Source organism: Microcaecilia unicolor, chromosome 1 (genome assembly GCF_901765095.1).
Source record: "Microcaecilia unicolor chromosome 1, aMicUni1.1, whole genome shotgun sequence".
Lineage (NCBI taxonomy): Eukaryota > Metazoa > Chordata > Amphibia > Gymnophiona > Siphonopidae > Microcaecilia > Microcaecilia unicolor.
In genome coordinates this window covers 412,986,685-413,001,550 of record NC_044031.1, presented here as the reverse complement: position 1 = coordinate 413,001,550, position 14,866 = coordinate 412,986,685, and the positions used below count along the sequence as shown (strand labels likewise).

The window sequence follows — 14,866 nt, the reverse complement described above, 5'->3', positions numbered from 1 at the left end:
ATAACCGAAGTGAGGCTTACTGGCCTGTAGTTTCCAGCTTCTTCCCTATCACCACTTTTGTGAAGAGGGACCACCTCCGCCATTCTCCAATCCCTCGGAACCTCTCCCGTCTCCAAGGATTTATTAAACAAATCTTTAAGAGGACTCGCCAGAACCTCTCTGAGCTCTCTCAATATTCTGGGGTGGATCCCGTCCGGTCCCATGGCTTTGTCCACTTTTAGTTTTCCAAGTTGTTGATACACACATTCTTCCGTGAACGGTGCTTTATCCACTCCATTCTCAGGTGTACGTTTGCTAGTCCCTCGTGGTCCTTCTCCAGGATTTTCTTCAGTGAAAACAGAACAAAAGTATCTATTTAGCAAATTGGCATTTTCTTCATCATTATCTACATAGCGTTTCGCTGTATCTTTTAGTCTCACAATTCTCTTTTTAGTCATTCTCCTTTCACTAATATACCTGAAGTCTCAATGTGTCAGCTAAAAGCTGTTATCAAGGCAATTCTCTAGATGGGGACCAGAAATGGTACAGTCTGCTCAAAGAATTTTCACTTGATTTAACTTTCAAAATTGCCCTAGAATATAACTTTCCTTTTTGTAATATAAATCTAAATATTCCCAATAATTCTAGCAGTTTCAGCAATGTAAAATGCAACTTAAGAGCCTCAATGCAATGCAACAGCCTCTCCTCTCTATCAGAGATTGGCAGGAAGAGAAAGAAAGAAAGAAAATACGAGGTTTCACAGGGCAAATTAATTAATTAAGCAATAAGCATTAAATTAAAGAGAATATCAGGTATCTCACCTATAGCCAGAAAGTTGAGAAGTTTGGAATTGAAAAGGTCAGAATTTACTTTACTTTGCAGGAGTTTGGTTCAGGTCCAGCACCTGAGGAAAGTTACAAACAAATGGAGTACCGGCACCTTTTCCGTGATCTGCTAAAATTGACCCATGGTCCCCAAAGTTTTAATGAAAGAGCTCAGGCTCTACACACCAATTCTGCGTTATCATAGGTTTTGTTGCTGGTTGCAGGGGGCCTGGCTATTGTGGGGTGGGTCCCTCAGTGATCACTCCCACCCGAGGGGTGGCCTGCCATTTGAGTACCGGCACCTTTTTCGCTAGAAAAAATGCACTGGATAATAGTAAGAACAGGAGCAAGAAAGATGTTAAAGAGGGTAGAGAAAATAGTAGAGCCTTGTGGGACCCTGGACTGAAGGTGAAGGACTGAGAAGAGAACATTCTTTCTCCTTGCCTGTTCATCTCTCCTTTCAATCACTTTCATTCCTTCTTAGCCCCCTCTATCTCTGTCCCACAGCTGCACTCCCAGCCTCTGTCCCCATTATCCATCCTCTCTTCCCCATATAGTTTCTTTCTGCCTCTTCCAACCCTTCACAGCATAATTTTCTCTCCTAGTCAGAAACCCCTTTCAACTAGACCTTTCTATTCCTTTCCCTATAGATCCACTCCCACTGCATGTCACCCATCAACCAGCCCCTCTCCCCTTACATTTTTTTTCTGTTTCTTTCAGCCTTTCACATCAGAATTCTCTTACCTAGGCAATAACCTCTTTCAGCTTACTTACCCCGTCCTGTTCCTCTCCCCACAGCTCCACTCCCATCTGCAAGGTTAATGGGAAGAAAAAGCCTCAAGGTGCTCTTGACCAACAGATCTATATAGCTACAAATGATCCACCTGACCAATACTATGGTCTAATAAGGATCAATTACCTCATCATAAGTACACAAGTACATAAGTACATAAGTAATGCCATACTGGGAAAAGACCAAGGGTCCATCGAGCCCAGCATCCCGTCCACGACAGCGGCCAATCCAGGCCAAGGGCACCTGGCAAGCTTCCCAAACGTACAAACATTCTATACATGTTATTCCTGGAATTTTGGATTTTTCCAAGTCCGTTTAGTAGCGGTTTATGGACTTGTCCTTTAGGAAACCGTCCAACCCCTTCCCAAAACCCGCAATATTTAACATCAAAGAGAGGTCTCAGTGCTTTTGGCAACAATAAAATAAATCCTAGTGCACTTAAATAAACCATCTAATCTTCCAATCATAGTACGTTAGAAAAAACAACATTCATTGGATGAGTAGCTTGAAAGGAACAGTTACTTAGCTTGATAATGCTCCTTCCTGCAGACTCTTCTCTTCATAGCAGTCAACAAATTCCAGTACGTTTTTTCTAACATATTTTGATTGAAAGATTGGATGGTTTATTTAAGTGCACTAGGTTTTTTTTATTGTTGCCAAATGCACTGAGACCTCTCTTTGATGTTAAATATTGCGGGTTTTGGGAAGGTGTTTTGCCTATGATGAGGTAATTGATCCGTTTTAGACCATAGTATTGGTCAGGTGAATCATTTGTAGCTCTATAGACATGTTGATCAAGAGCACCTTGAGGCTTTTTCCTCCCATTAACCTTGCAAATTGTCACATTTTCTTACTGTTTTCTGTTGGGATCTTGTGTTGTTTGTATTCAAGTGTGGGAATAGTTTATAGTAAACATCTCTCTCTCTCTCTTCTGTGGCCCATTGATCATATATTCCAGACAATAGGCTACAGTGGGAGGTTGGGAATAGTAATTGGGATACAGAAATACTTCCTACCTGCCTGCCTGCCTTTGCTGCCCTGCAGCATGAAGATTTCAGCTCCAAATCAATAAAGTGTATCAAAAATTTTGGGGTGCCAAAGCACCCACAGAGCTGGTGCCTATTGAGGGAGAAGGGCTAACATACATCCTGATAGTGCACTTTTTCAACTTGGTCCAGGCAGAAGCCATTCCTGCTAGAGGTGTCTTGGCTGGGGGAGAGCACCTTAAGGGCTGAGGAAAGACAGAAAATCAGTACAAGTATATTGCAGAGATTCCTCTTCTGTGTTTCCACAAAAGTTACCTCACACTGGCAGGGCTGGTCTTAGCAAGTGCGGGGCCCTGTGCAGACCAACTTGGTGGGGCCCTATCCTTGCCCCACCCCACCTAGCTGCACCTACCCTAGCCCCGCCACACCTAGCTCCACCCCCATTCCCCTAGCTCTACCCCCACTCCCCTAGCTCTACCCCCACTCCCCCTAGCTCCACCCCCACCCCCCTAGCTCCACCCCAAGGTATTAAAATTGTTTTAAAATATACAAGCAACAAATGAGCTCCTTTTATTAACATAAGTAATGCCACACTGGGAAAAGACCAAGGGTCCATCGAGCCCACCATCTCGTCCACGACAGTGGCCAATCCAGGCCAAGGGCACCTGGCGAGCTTCCCAAACATACAAAAATTCTATGCATGTTATTCCTGGAATTGTGGATTTTTCCCAGGTCCATATGTAGATCCTTCAAGAGGTAGTGTGTCATGATTTTGGCTCTACACCCTTTCTGATGTTTTGGTGCCACTTCAGTAAGGCCACCAAACATATAAAGAGGAATCCAATAAAATTTATATGGAAATATGATGTTTGATTTTAACAAAATATTTTTAAAAAGCAAGGAAAAGACTTCAAAACGCCTGACTGCTTACTTTCAGTTTTCGGCGGCTTTAACTGGGGGCGTGGTGTTCATCACTGGTCATAAAAACCTTGCTTGGAAAGAATTATTTTAACTTTTAATTTATTTCCAAATTTATTTCCAAAAAGATTTTAGCAATTTTGCTCTTTTTTACAAAAATGTTTTTTTTAAATATGTTGACAATATCAATGCTATCTCCAAAATGTATTTAGTTCATAAAAACCTTCACTGATTCTCATGAAGTGCTATAAAGCAGCTTTGCAAAGATAAAGTAAAGTCGAGCACTTATCTGTTGCCCGACGGTGGTCCCATCCGTTTCGCTTGTAGGCTTTTTCAAGGGCTGTGCTTCAACAGAGAGAGCATTGAGAACATTTTTTTCCTCTCTCTTGATATGATCATGGCCCTCTCCCCCATCCATCTCCAGCAAATTTCCTCTCTCCCCTGCCCCCTCCATTCATGTCCAGCAATTCTCCTCTCTCCCCTGCCCTCCCCTCCTCTCCTGTCCAGCAATCTCTTCTCTCCCCCTGCCCTCCCCTCCTCTCCATGTCCAGCGATCTTTTTTGTACCCCTGCCCTCTCCTCCCATCCATGTCCAGCGATTCTCCCTGCCCTCCCTCAGCTCCCCGACAGCCCTCCTCTCTGTTCATTCCTGCCCCCACACGCATGTTTAAACCTTTTACTCTCCGTCTGGGAGGCAGCGATCAGCGTTGCCTACCAGTGCCTGCCCTGAAATTGTGCTTCTCCCCAGGCTCCGCCCCGCTCTTTTTTCCACTCATCACGCAACACTGCCATTCACACAGGCAGCTCCGCTCCCCTCCCCTCTGCCGCGTTCATCCAGCCCTCTCTGATGCACTTCCTGTTTAGTAGTGCCGGATGGATGTGGCAGAGGGGAGGGGAGCAGAGCTGCCTGTGTGAATGGCAGCGCTGCACGACGAGTGAAAAAAAGAGCGGGGCTGAGCCTGGGGAGAAGCACAATTTCAGGGCAGGCAACGCTGATCACTGCCTCCTGGACGGCCGTACCCAGAGCCGCGGGAGAAAAGGCAGCAACAGGCTTGGATGGGCGGGCCTAGAGGCAGAGTTGAGGTGTGTCGCGTGGGGCCCCCTTAAACTCGAGGCCCTATGCGGCCGCCTCGGCCTAAGGCCGGCCCTGCACACTGATGCTCCTGTGGCTGGAAGCACCCTTCTCTCCCAGCTTCTTAGCTGACCTCATCCTGCCAAAGAATGATTACAAGTCACAGATAGTGCAGAAGAAGGTTTTCTGTCATGAAACCTTACAAGGTAATTAGTTATGTCTTCAAAAGCAAGAAAAAAAGAAACACCTGTTAGACTATCAAAAATGTAAAAATAAAACAGATATTAAAAAAAAAAACTCCCTCACATGTGCTCTACCTTCTATCTAACAAAGGGTTGCAAAAAAAAAAAAAAAAAAAGTATACAATTCTTGGCATATACCACATCATTTTAAAATGATAAAAGGTATATTGATTAAACAAAGTGCCCTCATTTGCCTTCAGTCTCCTTTCACAGCACATAAAAGCACTTTTCTGTAGTTGAGGTATAAGTAGATGTTTGCAGTCTGCTATCTGGCTGCCTGTGAAGAGATTTACCCTCACCCTTCAGTTAACTGTCAATCATCTAGACTCTAGATAAGGAGGGGAGGCAGCAGACATGCAAATCAAATGCAAAAAAAGGAACTGTAGGAGTTGTTTGTGCCAAACTGGAACAAAATGTTCATGAGAAGTTTCCTCTTTTAAATTGTGTTAGCACACACAGCCTGGTAAGAAGTTCTCTAATGAGAACATCTTCCTTCACTGGATCACCTACATAAACTTCTATTTTAAATACATTATCTGAATAATTATTCTGAAAGAACAGAACTGGCCATTTTCCAAGTCAAACAGACTCCACTTATCCTGAAATGACTTACATTCCTCTATGACTTCCTTTCACTTCTCATTCTCTTTTGGCAAAGATCAAATTTAAGGTTGAAGTCGTACAGTCTCTTCTTGACCTTAAAAACCTGTCCTTCCAATAGGGCTTTAACTCCAATAGAGAGACAAGAAGCTGTTCAGAGCAAGGCTAACTTGTATGAACTAAACCACTTTAAGGTAATAATAAAGTACAGCTGTTGTTTGATCAAAAATTGTAAATGGAATTGCCTGCATAAAAATTTTGATCACAATTAATTTCATTTTTAATTGCTTATCCATTTAATACCGCTGAATATCCTCTCTGACTACCTTGGCACTATCCAGTTAGTGCTAGGGCAGTTCAAGAGGGTGAAGTTGGGGTCGGAGCTGGCAGTTAACTGGATAGTGGCAGTATTCAATCCACTGCTCAGCTAACCAGGTAGCTGGCTAAATATCAGAGAGGGTAATTTTGCCAATCTCCTCCCCTAAAGCCCTCATCAAGAGCATCCACCCTTTCCAGGTAAGCACTGCTAAAAAATCTGGGAATGACCCAATGAGCGAGACCACATCCTGCTGAATATTGGGCCCATAGTGTATTTTAAGGAGAGGAGAACAAGGAAGGGTATCAACCCAGGTAGTCTTTATACGCCTTAGAAAAGAAAAAAAGTTTAAAAGATGTTGCTTAAATTTCTAAACATAATCTGGAGAGCCTATCTGCAGTGCTCGGAAGGTTAATAGATTGTAAGCTCTGTCGAGCAGGGACTGTCTCGTCATGTTCAAGTGTACAACGCTGCGTACATCTAGTAGCGCTATAGAAATGATAAGCAGTAGTAGTTAATAGCAGAACCTTGAATTTAATTCTGAACCAAATAGGAAGCCAGTGTAAACACTGAAAAAAAGGATCTCTACGTTTGGCTCAAAAAAAGAAAGCGAGCAGCTGTATTTTGCAAAGATTGCAACCCATGGGTGTCTCTAGCATTAAGCGCACGCTAAAAATACTAGCACACCTTAGTAAACAGACTCCTTAGTCTGCATCCTTGTTGGCTGAGCAGATAAGAGATAGAAAAAAAATCTTCTAACACCCTGGCTCATGAACTTTGCCAGTAGCATTCCATCACTTTTGTGAAGAAGAGAGTCCCAGATTGCTTCATACAGTTATTTTATAACCTTAAGTATTTTCTGTTATATGTTCTGCAAAGCAAGTAAGCATGTAGAGGAACCACATATTTGAGTCATATTTTCAAAGCTCTTAGACTTACAAAGTTACATTGTAATTATGGAACTTTGTAAGTCTAAGCACTTTGAAAATGAGCCCCATTGTCTCCAAAATCCAAGCGTGCAATTCTCTATGCTCACATGTTACTTTGGGGTTGGAATGGTGTCTCATTGAGTGAAGGTATTAATTTTATGGACTCTGTAGGATTGCTGCAGTAAAAATAGGCATGTTCTTTTACTTTGAAGACTATCCCCAGAATAGTACCCACACAGATTTATACCTGTTAACTCATGTGTATTTTCGGAGTAAAAACATGTAGGTACTTTTGACAATTTTAATTTTAGGAATGCCTCCCCCACTTTGATTAAAACTATGTGCAAATTGTTACTGCAAAAATACTTTTACTTATAGGGTGGGAAATTTTATAAAATCCTATTCGCTTAGATAAAGCATGGTTTTACTCTGGAAATAGCTTTGAAAATTACCCTCAAGGTAATATGTGTAAATTATATATATCTTTCAGTGTGTGGATTTGGCTAGTTTTTCAAAGTCAAATATTTACATGCTATTCATCTTTCTGCCTTGAAAATTATTCTGGCTTTACTGCCACATATTTATGCCTGCCTTTTAGGGCACACACATTTAAATGGTTAATTTACATGCATATAATCACATTTTCAAAAGTATGCATGTAACTGCAAAATCTATCCCTCCTTCTCCCCCCCCCCCCATGAATTTCTCCATCCAGTCCGGGTAAACTAATGCAAATATAGGCTTGTACATGCATAATTTGACCTGCATATTGGTTGGGCAATTTTACAAAAGCCTGTTTTACCCATGAACAAGCTGTTAAAATTACCTTAAATATCTATATTCCCACCTACAGACTTTCTACCCTCCAGGATTGGAGAAAATGGTAACTTTACAGCAAGAAGAAATTCTTGTTCAGTCAGTTCATGCGACTGGTGTAAGATGTCAAACAGTTATTATGATTGTCATTGGCTTTGATGAAAATTACTCTCCGAAGTGTATTGAGGGCAGGTTTTACATTAAAAGAACCACCAAGAATCAAGTCAATTTTCCATAAGGCTTGATGATCAGATGAAACCTAGAACTGAAAAAAATAATAATTTTAAAGAAAACAGAACAATTTTAGGTATGCATATTGATTTAGGTCAGTTTTAGAGAAGTTGCATTTTAGTTTTTTTTTCTTTGTTTAAAAGAAAATTGGATTTGAACACATAGAGAGATTGCAAAATTTGAGCTGCCATCACCTGTTTTAAATACTCAGATTCCATCCCTAGCAGTTAATCTAAAATTTCCAGAGGTCACACATTGACCACAGCTGTTCCATTTGCCGATGGAATTAGACCAGGCCTACTTTGACTTCAGATTGTTTTTTTGGACTATGACTTCCACTCCTTATCCTGCCTGGGATTCTGAATGCTGCTTGTGCAGCATTTCCAATATCTGATGACTAATGAGCAGAAGATGTAAGCTGGAAATCAAACCTGGGTGCAGTTGTGATATTGTGTTTTACTTATCTACAACATGTTCTTCACAGGTCTTCCCTCATATTCAGAATTCAATAAGTTAATTTTGTGGTCTTAAAGTTGGATTGTAAAATAATTGAATTATATGTATGAGAGGGTGTGTAAATGGACAGTAGCTGTAGTTGAAATTTTGGCAGTTGCCTCTATTGTTCAAAAATTTTAAATTATTACTACTGTTGCACCATTTTGTGTCTTTTACCTATATGTGCATTCACTTTTACTGGTTTGGTGCAGAATTCTTGATGGCCTTCTTTCTTCCCTCTCTTCCAGAAAAACCAGAAGAAGCAGATCTATGGTTGCTCAATAGTTGCACAGTGAAAAGTCCAGCAGAAGACCACTTCAGGAATTCAATTAAGTAAGTTGAGGGGGTTGTTTTCTCTAATGCTGAGAAACTCAAGAACATATGTCTGTGCAATGGTGTAGGATTAAAGCACAACCTGTATTTTAGTATAAATTTAATTCCTTCTTAAGTGTGTCTCTCTCAATTTGGCGATACATCTCTTCTGACACTATCTCACAACATCCCAGCTGAAGTGCAGTTTTGGTCTGAAAGTAGGTAATATTTATCCACGTCCTTTACGTAATACTTTTTATTTTGAAATAACTAAACTGTTATCTTCATGTTTTGATGGCTGCCTTTTCATGCAAACACACAGGGCCTGTTGTGAATTTTTAGCTGTGGAGAAACTTTTATAAATCAGGTCATAAGTGATTTCCTTTGTGAGATACCTCCCTTACCTTATCCCCCAACTCCTCCAGCCAAATTTGTGCATGCTTTGGTGGTGGGGGAAAGTATGCCATCAAATGCATCACAGTAGAGTTACTTAAACTACCGTGAGTAAACTACTGTGAGTAATACAGTGCTTATGTATAGCCATTACTATTTGGAAGTTTTGTAGAGAATGGCTCCAAACCTTGCGGGTATCAGTTTCTTTGTAAAAAGCATTTGCTGTAACTGTTGTTGTATTACCTCCTAGGCCAGTTGGGCCTGTCATCTTGGCCCTTTCTGAGGCCAGCCCATTAGTCAGCGTAAAGTGAACTATGAACAATTCCTTCACTTTGTTAAAAAATTATTCAGAGATGTTTCCTCCATCAGGCATGGGGACATCATCCATTCCATCCTGGAATGAGCCCAAGTGAGGTATTCTTGAAGGATACTATTATAACAGGACATCCATATAGAGAGGTTTCAACAAAGGTGAAAGAAAGTCAAGAGTGTTTAGAACAGAGCAAAGATTGCAAATTATCCCTGTCAATTTCTTAGCAGCTTGTAGATGCAAAGAAAAACACACACTTTGAAGTGTCTGTATACAAATGCTAGAAGTCTAAAAAAATAAGGTAGGAGAGATAGAGTATATAGCACTAACTGAAGAAGTAGATATAATAAGTATCTCGGAGATGTGGAAGGAGGACAATCAGTGGGATAGGGTGAATCAAATTGAGGTGGAGGGGGGTTGTACTGTATGTTAAAAAGGGAATTGAGTCAAAATAAAAATTCTGCAGGAAACATACAGCAACATGGAATTTTTATGGATAGAAATTCTGTGTGTGAAAGGAAAGAATATTTACATAGGGCTATACTACCGTCTGCCAGGCCAGAACGATCAGACAGATGAACATATATTAACAGAACTTAGAAAAGCTAGCAAATTTGGCAAGAGTATAATAATGGATGATTTCAATTACCAGACAAATTAAGAAACTAACACTGCTGTTTACAAAGCCATGCTAGTGGCTGCCAGTTTGCTAATGCTGACACAGCCCATTCATTTTGAACGGGCTGAGTAGGCATTGCCGCACGGCTTTGTAAACAGGGGGGTAAATCAGAATATAAAAATAACAAAGTTTCTAATAATCTCATAGTCTAGGTTATCATCGAAGACACCCACAAAATAAGTGGAGAAAAAAGACCTCAGATTGCTAGTGACTGTAATATATTGAATTCTTACTTGAATTCCATAGATTTTATATGTACCATAGAAGACTATACAATAATTTGTTGAAGTGGAATTTTTTTTAAAGACCTATTATGTTTGGCTGATTATGTCCTTATGAGACTGAGGTTCAGCAAACTGAGGTCTTTTTTTTTCTCCACTTATTTTATGGGTGTCTTTGATGGTAATCTAACCTATGAGATAATTGGAAACTTTATTTGATATTCTGATTTCAATTACCCTGAAATTCACTGGTTTAATGCCACATCAGGGAGTGCTAGGGAGGTAAAATTGCTAGAAGTAATAAATGATTGCTTCTTGGAGCAACTGGTCCAGGAACCAACAAGAGGGGAAGCTATTTCAGTGCTGTGTAAGACTGGTAGTGCTGTAGAAATGATTTATAGTAGTAGTTCTGAGTGGAATGCAAGACTCAGTACAAGAGGTAACCTTGTTGGGTCCACTGGGAAACAGTGATCGTAACAGGATCAAATTTGATTTTACTGGAGTATAGTCACTAAGGAAATCTACTGTAACAGCATTTAATTTTCAAAAGGGTAACTATTATAAAATTAGGAAAATGATTAAAACAAAAAGCTGAAAGGCTCAGCTGCAAAGGTTAGGATGGGCATTGTTTAAAAATACAATTTTGGAAGCCCAGACCAGATGTATTCCACATATTAATAAAGGTAGAAAGAAGAGCAAAGGACAGCCGGCATGGTTAGAGAGAAGTGAAAGAGGCTATTAGAGCCAAGAGAACATCTTTCAGAATATGGAAAAAAAGATACGAATGAAGAAAACAAGAAACAACATAAGCACTAGCAATTTAGATGCAAAACATTGATAAAGAAGGCCAAAAGAGAATATGAAGAGAAACTTGCCTCAGAAGCAAAAACTCAAATTAACGTTTTCAAGTATATCAGAAGCAGAAAGTCTGTTAGGGAATCTGTGGGACCATTAGATCATCAAGTAGTAAAATGTGCACTCAGGGGAGTACAGGGCCATAGCAGAGAAGATGAGTGAGTTCTTTGTCTTGCTGTTTACTGAAGAAGATGTGAAAGATCTACCTGTACCAGAGATGGTTTTCAAGGGTAATGATGCAAAGGAACTGAAAAAAAATCTCGGTGAACCTGGAAGATGTACTGAGTCAAATCGACAAACAGTAGTAAATCACCTGGACCAGATGCTATACACCCCAGGATCCTGAAAGAACTCAAATACGAAATTGAAAGTTTGCTGTTAGTGATGTGTAACCTATCGTTAAAATCATCTGTAATACCTGAGGATTGGAGGGTGGTGAATGTAACACCTATTTTTAAAAAGGGATCCAGGGGTAGTTCAGGAAATTACAGACTGGTAAGCCTGACATCAGCACCAGGCAAAATAGTGGAAACTATTATAAAGAATAAAATCACTGAATAGACAAACGTTGTTTAATAGGACAGAGTCAACATGGATTCAACCAAGGGGGGAAGTCTTGCCTCACCAATTTTGCTTAATTTGTTTGAATTCATGTAGATAAAGGTGAGCTGGTTGATCTAGATTTTCTGAAAGTGTTTAACAAAGTCTCTCATGAAAGACTCCTGAGAAAATTAAAAACCCATGGGATAGGAGGCAGTGTTCTGTTGTGTTTAAGGAATTGGTTGGTGGATAGAAAACAGAGGGTAGGGTTAAATGGCCAATTCTCTTAATAGAGGATGATGAATAGTGGAGTGCTCCAGGGATCTGTATTGGGACCAGTGCTATTTAACATATTTATTAATGATCTGGAAATGGGAATGATGAGTGACCTGGATTGGCCACTGTCGGTGACAGGATGCTGGGCTAGATGGACCTTTGGTCTTTCCCAGTATGGCACTACTTATGTACTTATGTACTTATGATTAAATTTGCAGACTACACAAAACTATTAAAAGTTGTTAAAACGCATGCGGACTGTGAAAAATTGCAGGAAGACCTTAGGAAATTGGAAGACTGAGCATCCAAATGGCGGATGAGATTTAACATGGACAAGTGCATTGGGAAGAATGATCCAAATCATAGTTATTTGATGCTAGGCTCCACCCTAGGAGTCAGCACCCAAGGAAGATCTATGTGTCTTACTACTACTACTGTTTAACATTTCTAAAGCGCTACTAGGGTTACGCAGTGCTGTACAATTTACATAGATTGACAGTCCCTGCTCAAAGAGCTTACAATCTAGAAGACAAATGAACGGGCAGTCCGATAGGGGCTTCATGAATATTAATGAATACACTGAAATCTTCTGCTCAGTTTGTGGCGGTAGCCAAAAAAAGCAAACAGAATGCTAGGAATTATTAAGAAAGTGACAGAAAATAAAACAAAGAATATTATAATGCCTCTGTATCACTCCATGGTGTGACTGCACCTTGAGTATTGTGTGCAATTCTGGTCAGCATATCTTAAAAAAGATATAGCAGAATTAGAAAAGGTTGAAAGAAGGGTGACCAAAATGATTAAGGGGATGGAACCCCTCTCATGTGAGAAAAGTCGTAAGAGATTAGGACTCTTCAGCTTGGAAAAGAGATGGCTGAAGGGGGATATCATAGAGGTCTATAAAATACAGGTAATCCTAAATCGATTTTTTTCTCTTTGAAAAGTACAAAGACTAGGGAACAGTCAAGGAAGTTACATGGTACTACTTATTTTTTTTTAATTATGATAAGTATTAATTTCCAGTTCTTACAATCAAGTAAAACTTGTACAGAAAAGAAAGTTGTGCGCTATTAATTACAAATTATATAATTATGAAGAAAATAAAGTTATCCAATAATTATCCTCAAGTCTACTACTTTAGGATCCAAGAATACATAAGTAGAATTATTGTATATTAATACCATTATAAGAAATATAACCCATGTGGTCAAAGAGCCCTATTTACATTCCTAGAGCATTAACAAGAACATCAATGTAACATTAATATTAACTTATCCTCACAGATCTATTGGCTACTAGGAATTCAGTGAGATGTAAGGGTTCAAAAAAACACAATTGATTGATATCGGACTACACATTTGCATGGATAACGTAAATAAAAAACAGCACCAATTTGATGAACTGGTTTAAGTATTGAGAACTGTCAACGTCTTCTCTGTCTTTCTTGATACATCTGGGAATACTCATATTTTAAGTCCCATAAAGTCTTTTTTTTTATTCTTAAAAAACATTTTCATCAGCCATGTTTTATCCGGAGCTAAAGCAACAGAGGCCAATAAAGTTGAGGCAATTGCTGTTTCTGAGTCTGAAGACTCTAAGATTGCTAAAGGAAAATCAGCTTGTTCAGGATCCATTTGACCTCCTGTTGGTTTACTCGGGAGATAATATACTTGAGAGAAAGGGGGAATAGAATCCTCTGGCACCCCAAATATTTCTTTAATATATTTCCTTAGCATTTCCCTAGGTGTAATAGACCCAACCTTAGGAAAATTAAAAAATCGTAAAATGTTACTTCTCAAAGTATTTTCCATAGTTTCAATTTTTCTCCGCATATTCATTGTATCTTTTATCATAGTAGATTGCACATCTTGCACTTTTTCAACTTCTCCTGTAGTTCGATTTTCTCTGATAGTTTCTGATAATTTTTTAATATCAACATCTATTTCCAATTTCTCCTTCAAATTTTTAGTTTGAGAGTTCAAGATCTGAATCCGAGGACATAAAGCTTTTCCCAGGTTAACAATTAAGGCCCAGAGATTATCAAGGGTAACTTCTGATGGTTTTTCTTCTAAGAAAGTAAAAGCAAATGGAGTCTGTACCTTCTGAACTGATGAAGTATGAGCGCTCACCTCACTGCTAACTGCCAAGAAGTCTCCCGCAGAGATAGTTGATCCTTGCACAGGTCCCCGGAAGTTCAACCCACTTGAACTCCTTAAGGTCCTCCATTTGTTGTTTCTGAGCCTCTTGTCATCCCATCTCTACTTCACTTCCTAGCTGGAGAGAGGAAGACGCCGATAACAGAGAACTGGCACTCTGTGGCTGCGGGAGAGACGGCCTAGGGTCGGGGCTTAGGGTGACCTCTAGCACTGGCATCGCTCCAGGGTCTCCACTCACCCTGGGTGTCGTAAGCGTGCCGTCATCCGACCTATTCGGCACTTCGGAGCTCCACAGAAAAAGTCCATTGATCCAGCCGTCGGAGCAGGAGGCTATTACGGAGGACGACTTCCCCCTGCGCTTCGGCATCGCAAGATTTAGGAAAGGTAATGAGCGGAGACTTCACCCACAACAGGTTTAGTAGGTCATCTTGGATCTCCCATGGCACTGCTTTTAAAATGAACAGGAGGGGATATTTTGCCACATAACAAATAGTTAAGCTCTGGAACTCATTGCCAGAGGATGTGGTACCGGTGTTTAATGTATCAGGGTTTAAAAAATGTTTGAACTAGTTTTTGGAGGCAAAATCCGTAGACTGCTATTGAGACAGACATGGGGAAAGCCACTGATTGTCCCTGGGATCAATATCATGCATTTTGGCACTATTTGGGATTCTCTCAGGTACTGTTGGAAGCAGGACAATGGGCTAGATGGACCATAGGTCTGACCCAGTATGGCTGTTCTTATGAGACCTAGCCTCTCCATATCAGCAAACCTGAGGCCCAGGCTCTCAATCCCTTTCCATCAAGGATGTAATGAGAATGAAAACCACTAGTATGCATATTCTGTACAGGAGGGATAGATTTTCTGCAAGTTCTCAAATATTGAGAAACCCCATTATGCCACAAGAAAAGGAACCTTCCCTC

At 40.2% G+C, this 14,866-nt stretch overlaps 1 protein-coding gene across 1 annotated transcript in view; it reads left to right on the top strand.

The window, feature by feature from the left end:
• Positions 1–14,866, top strand: part of CDKAL1 (CDK5 regulatory subunit associated protein 1 like 1) — a 1,735,794-nt gene that overhangs the window by 316,641 nt on the left and 1,404,287 nt on the right. The window contains exon 4 of the mRNA XM_030211517.1: positions 8,449–8,533. Within this exon, the coding sequence (XP_030067377.1) occupies positions 8,449–8,533 (85 nt within the window). The remainder of the gene's footprint in view (positions 1–8,448; positions 8,534–14,866) is intronic.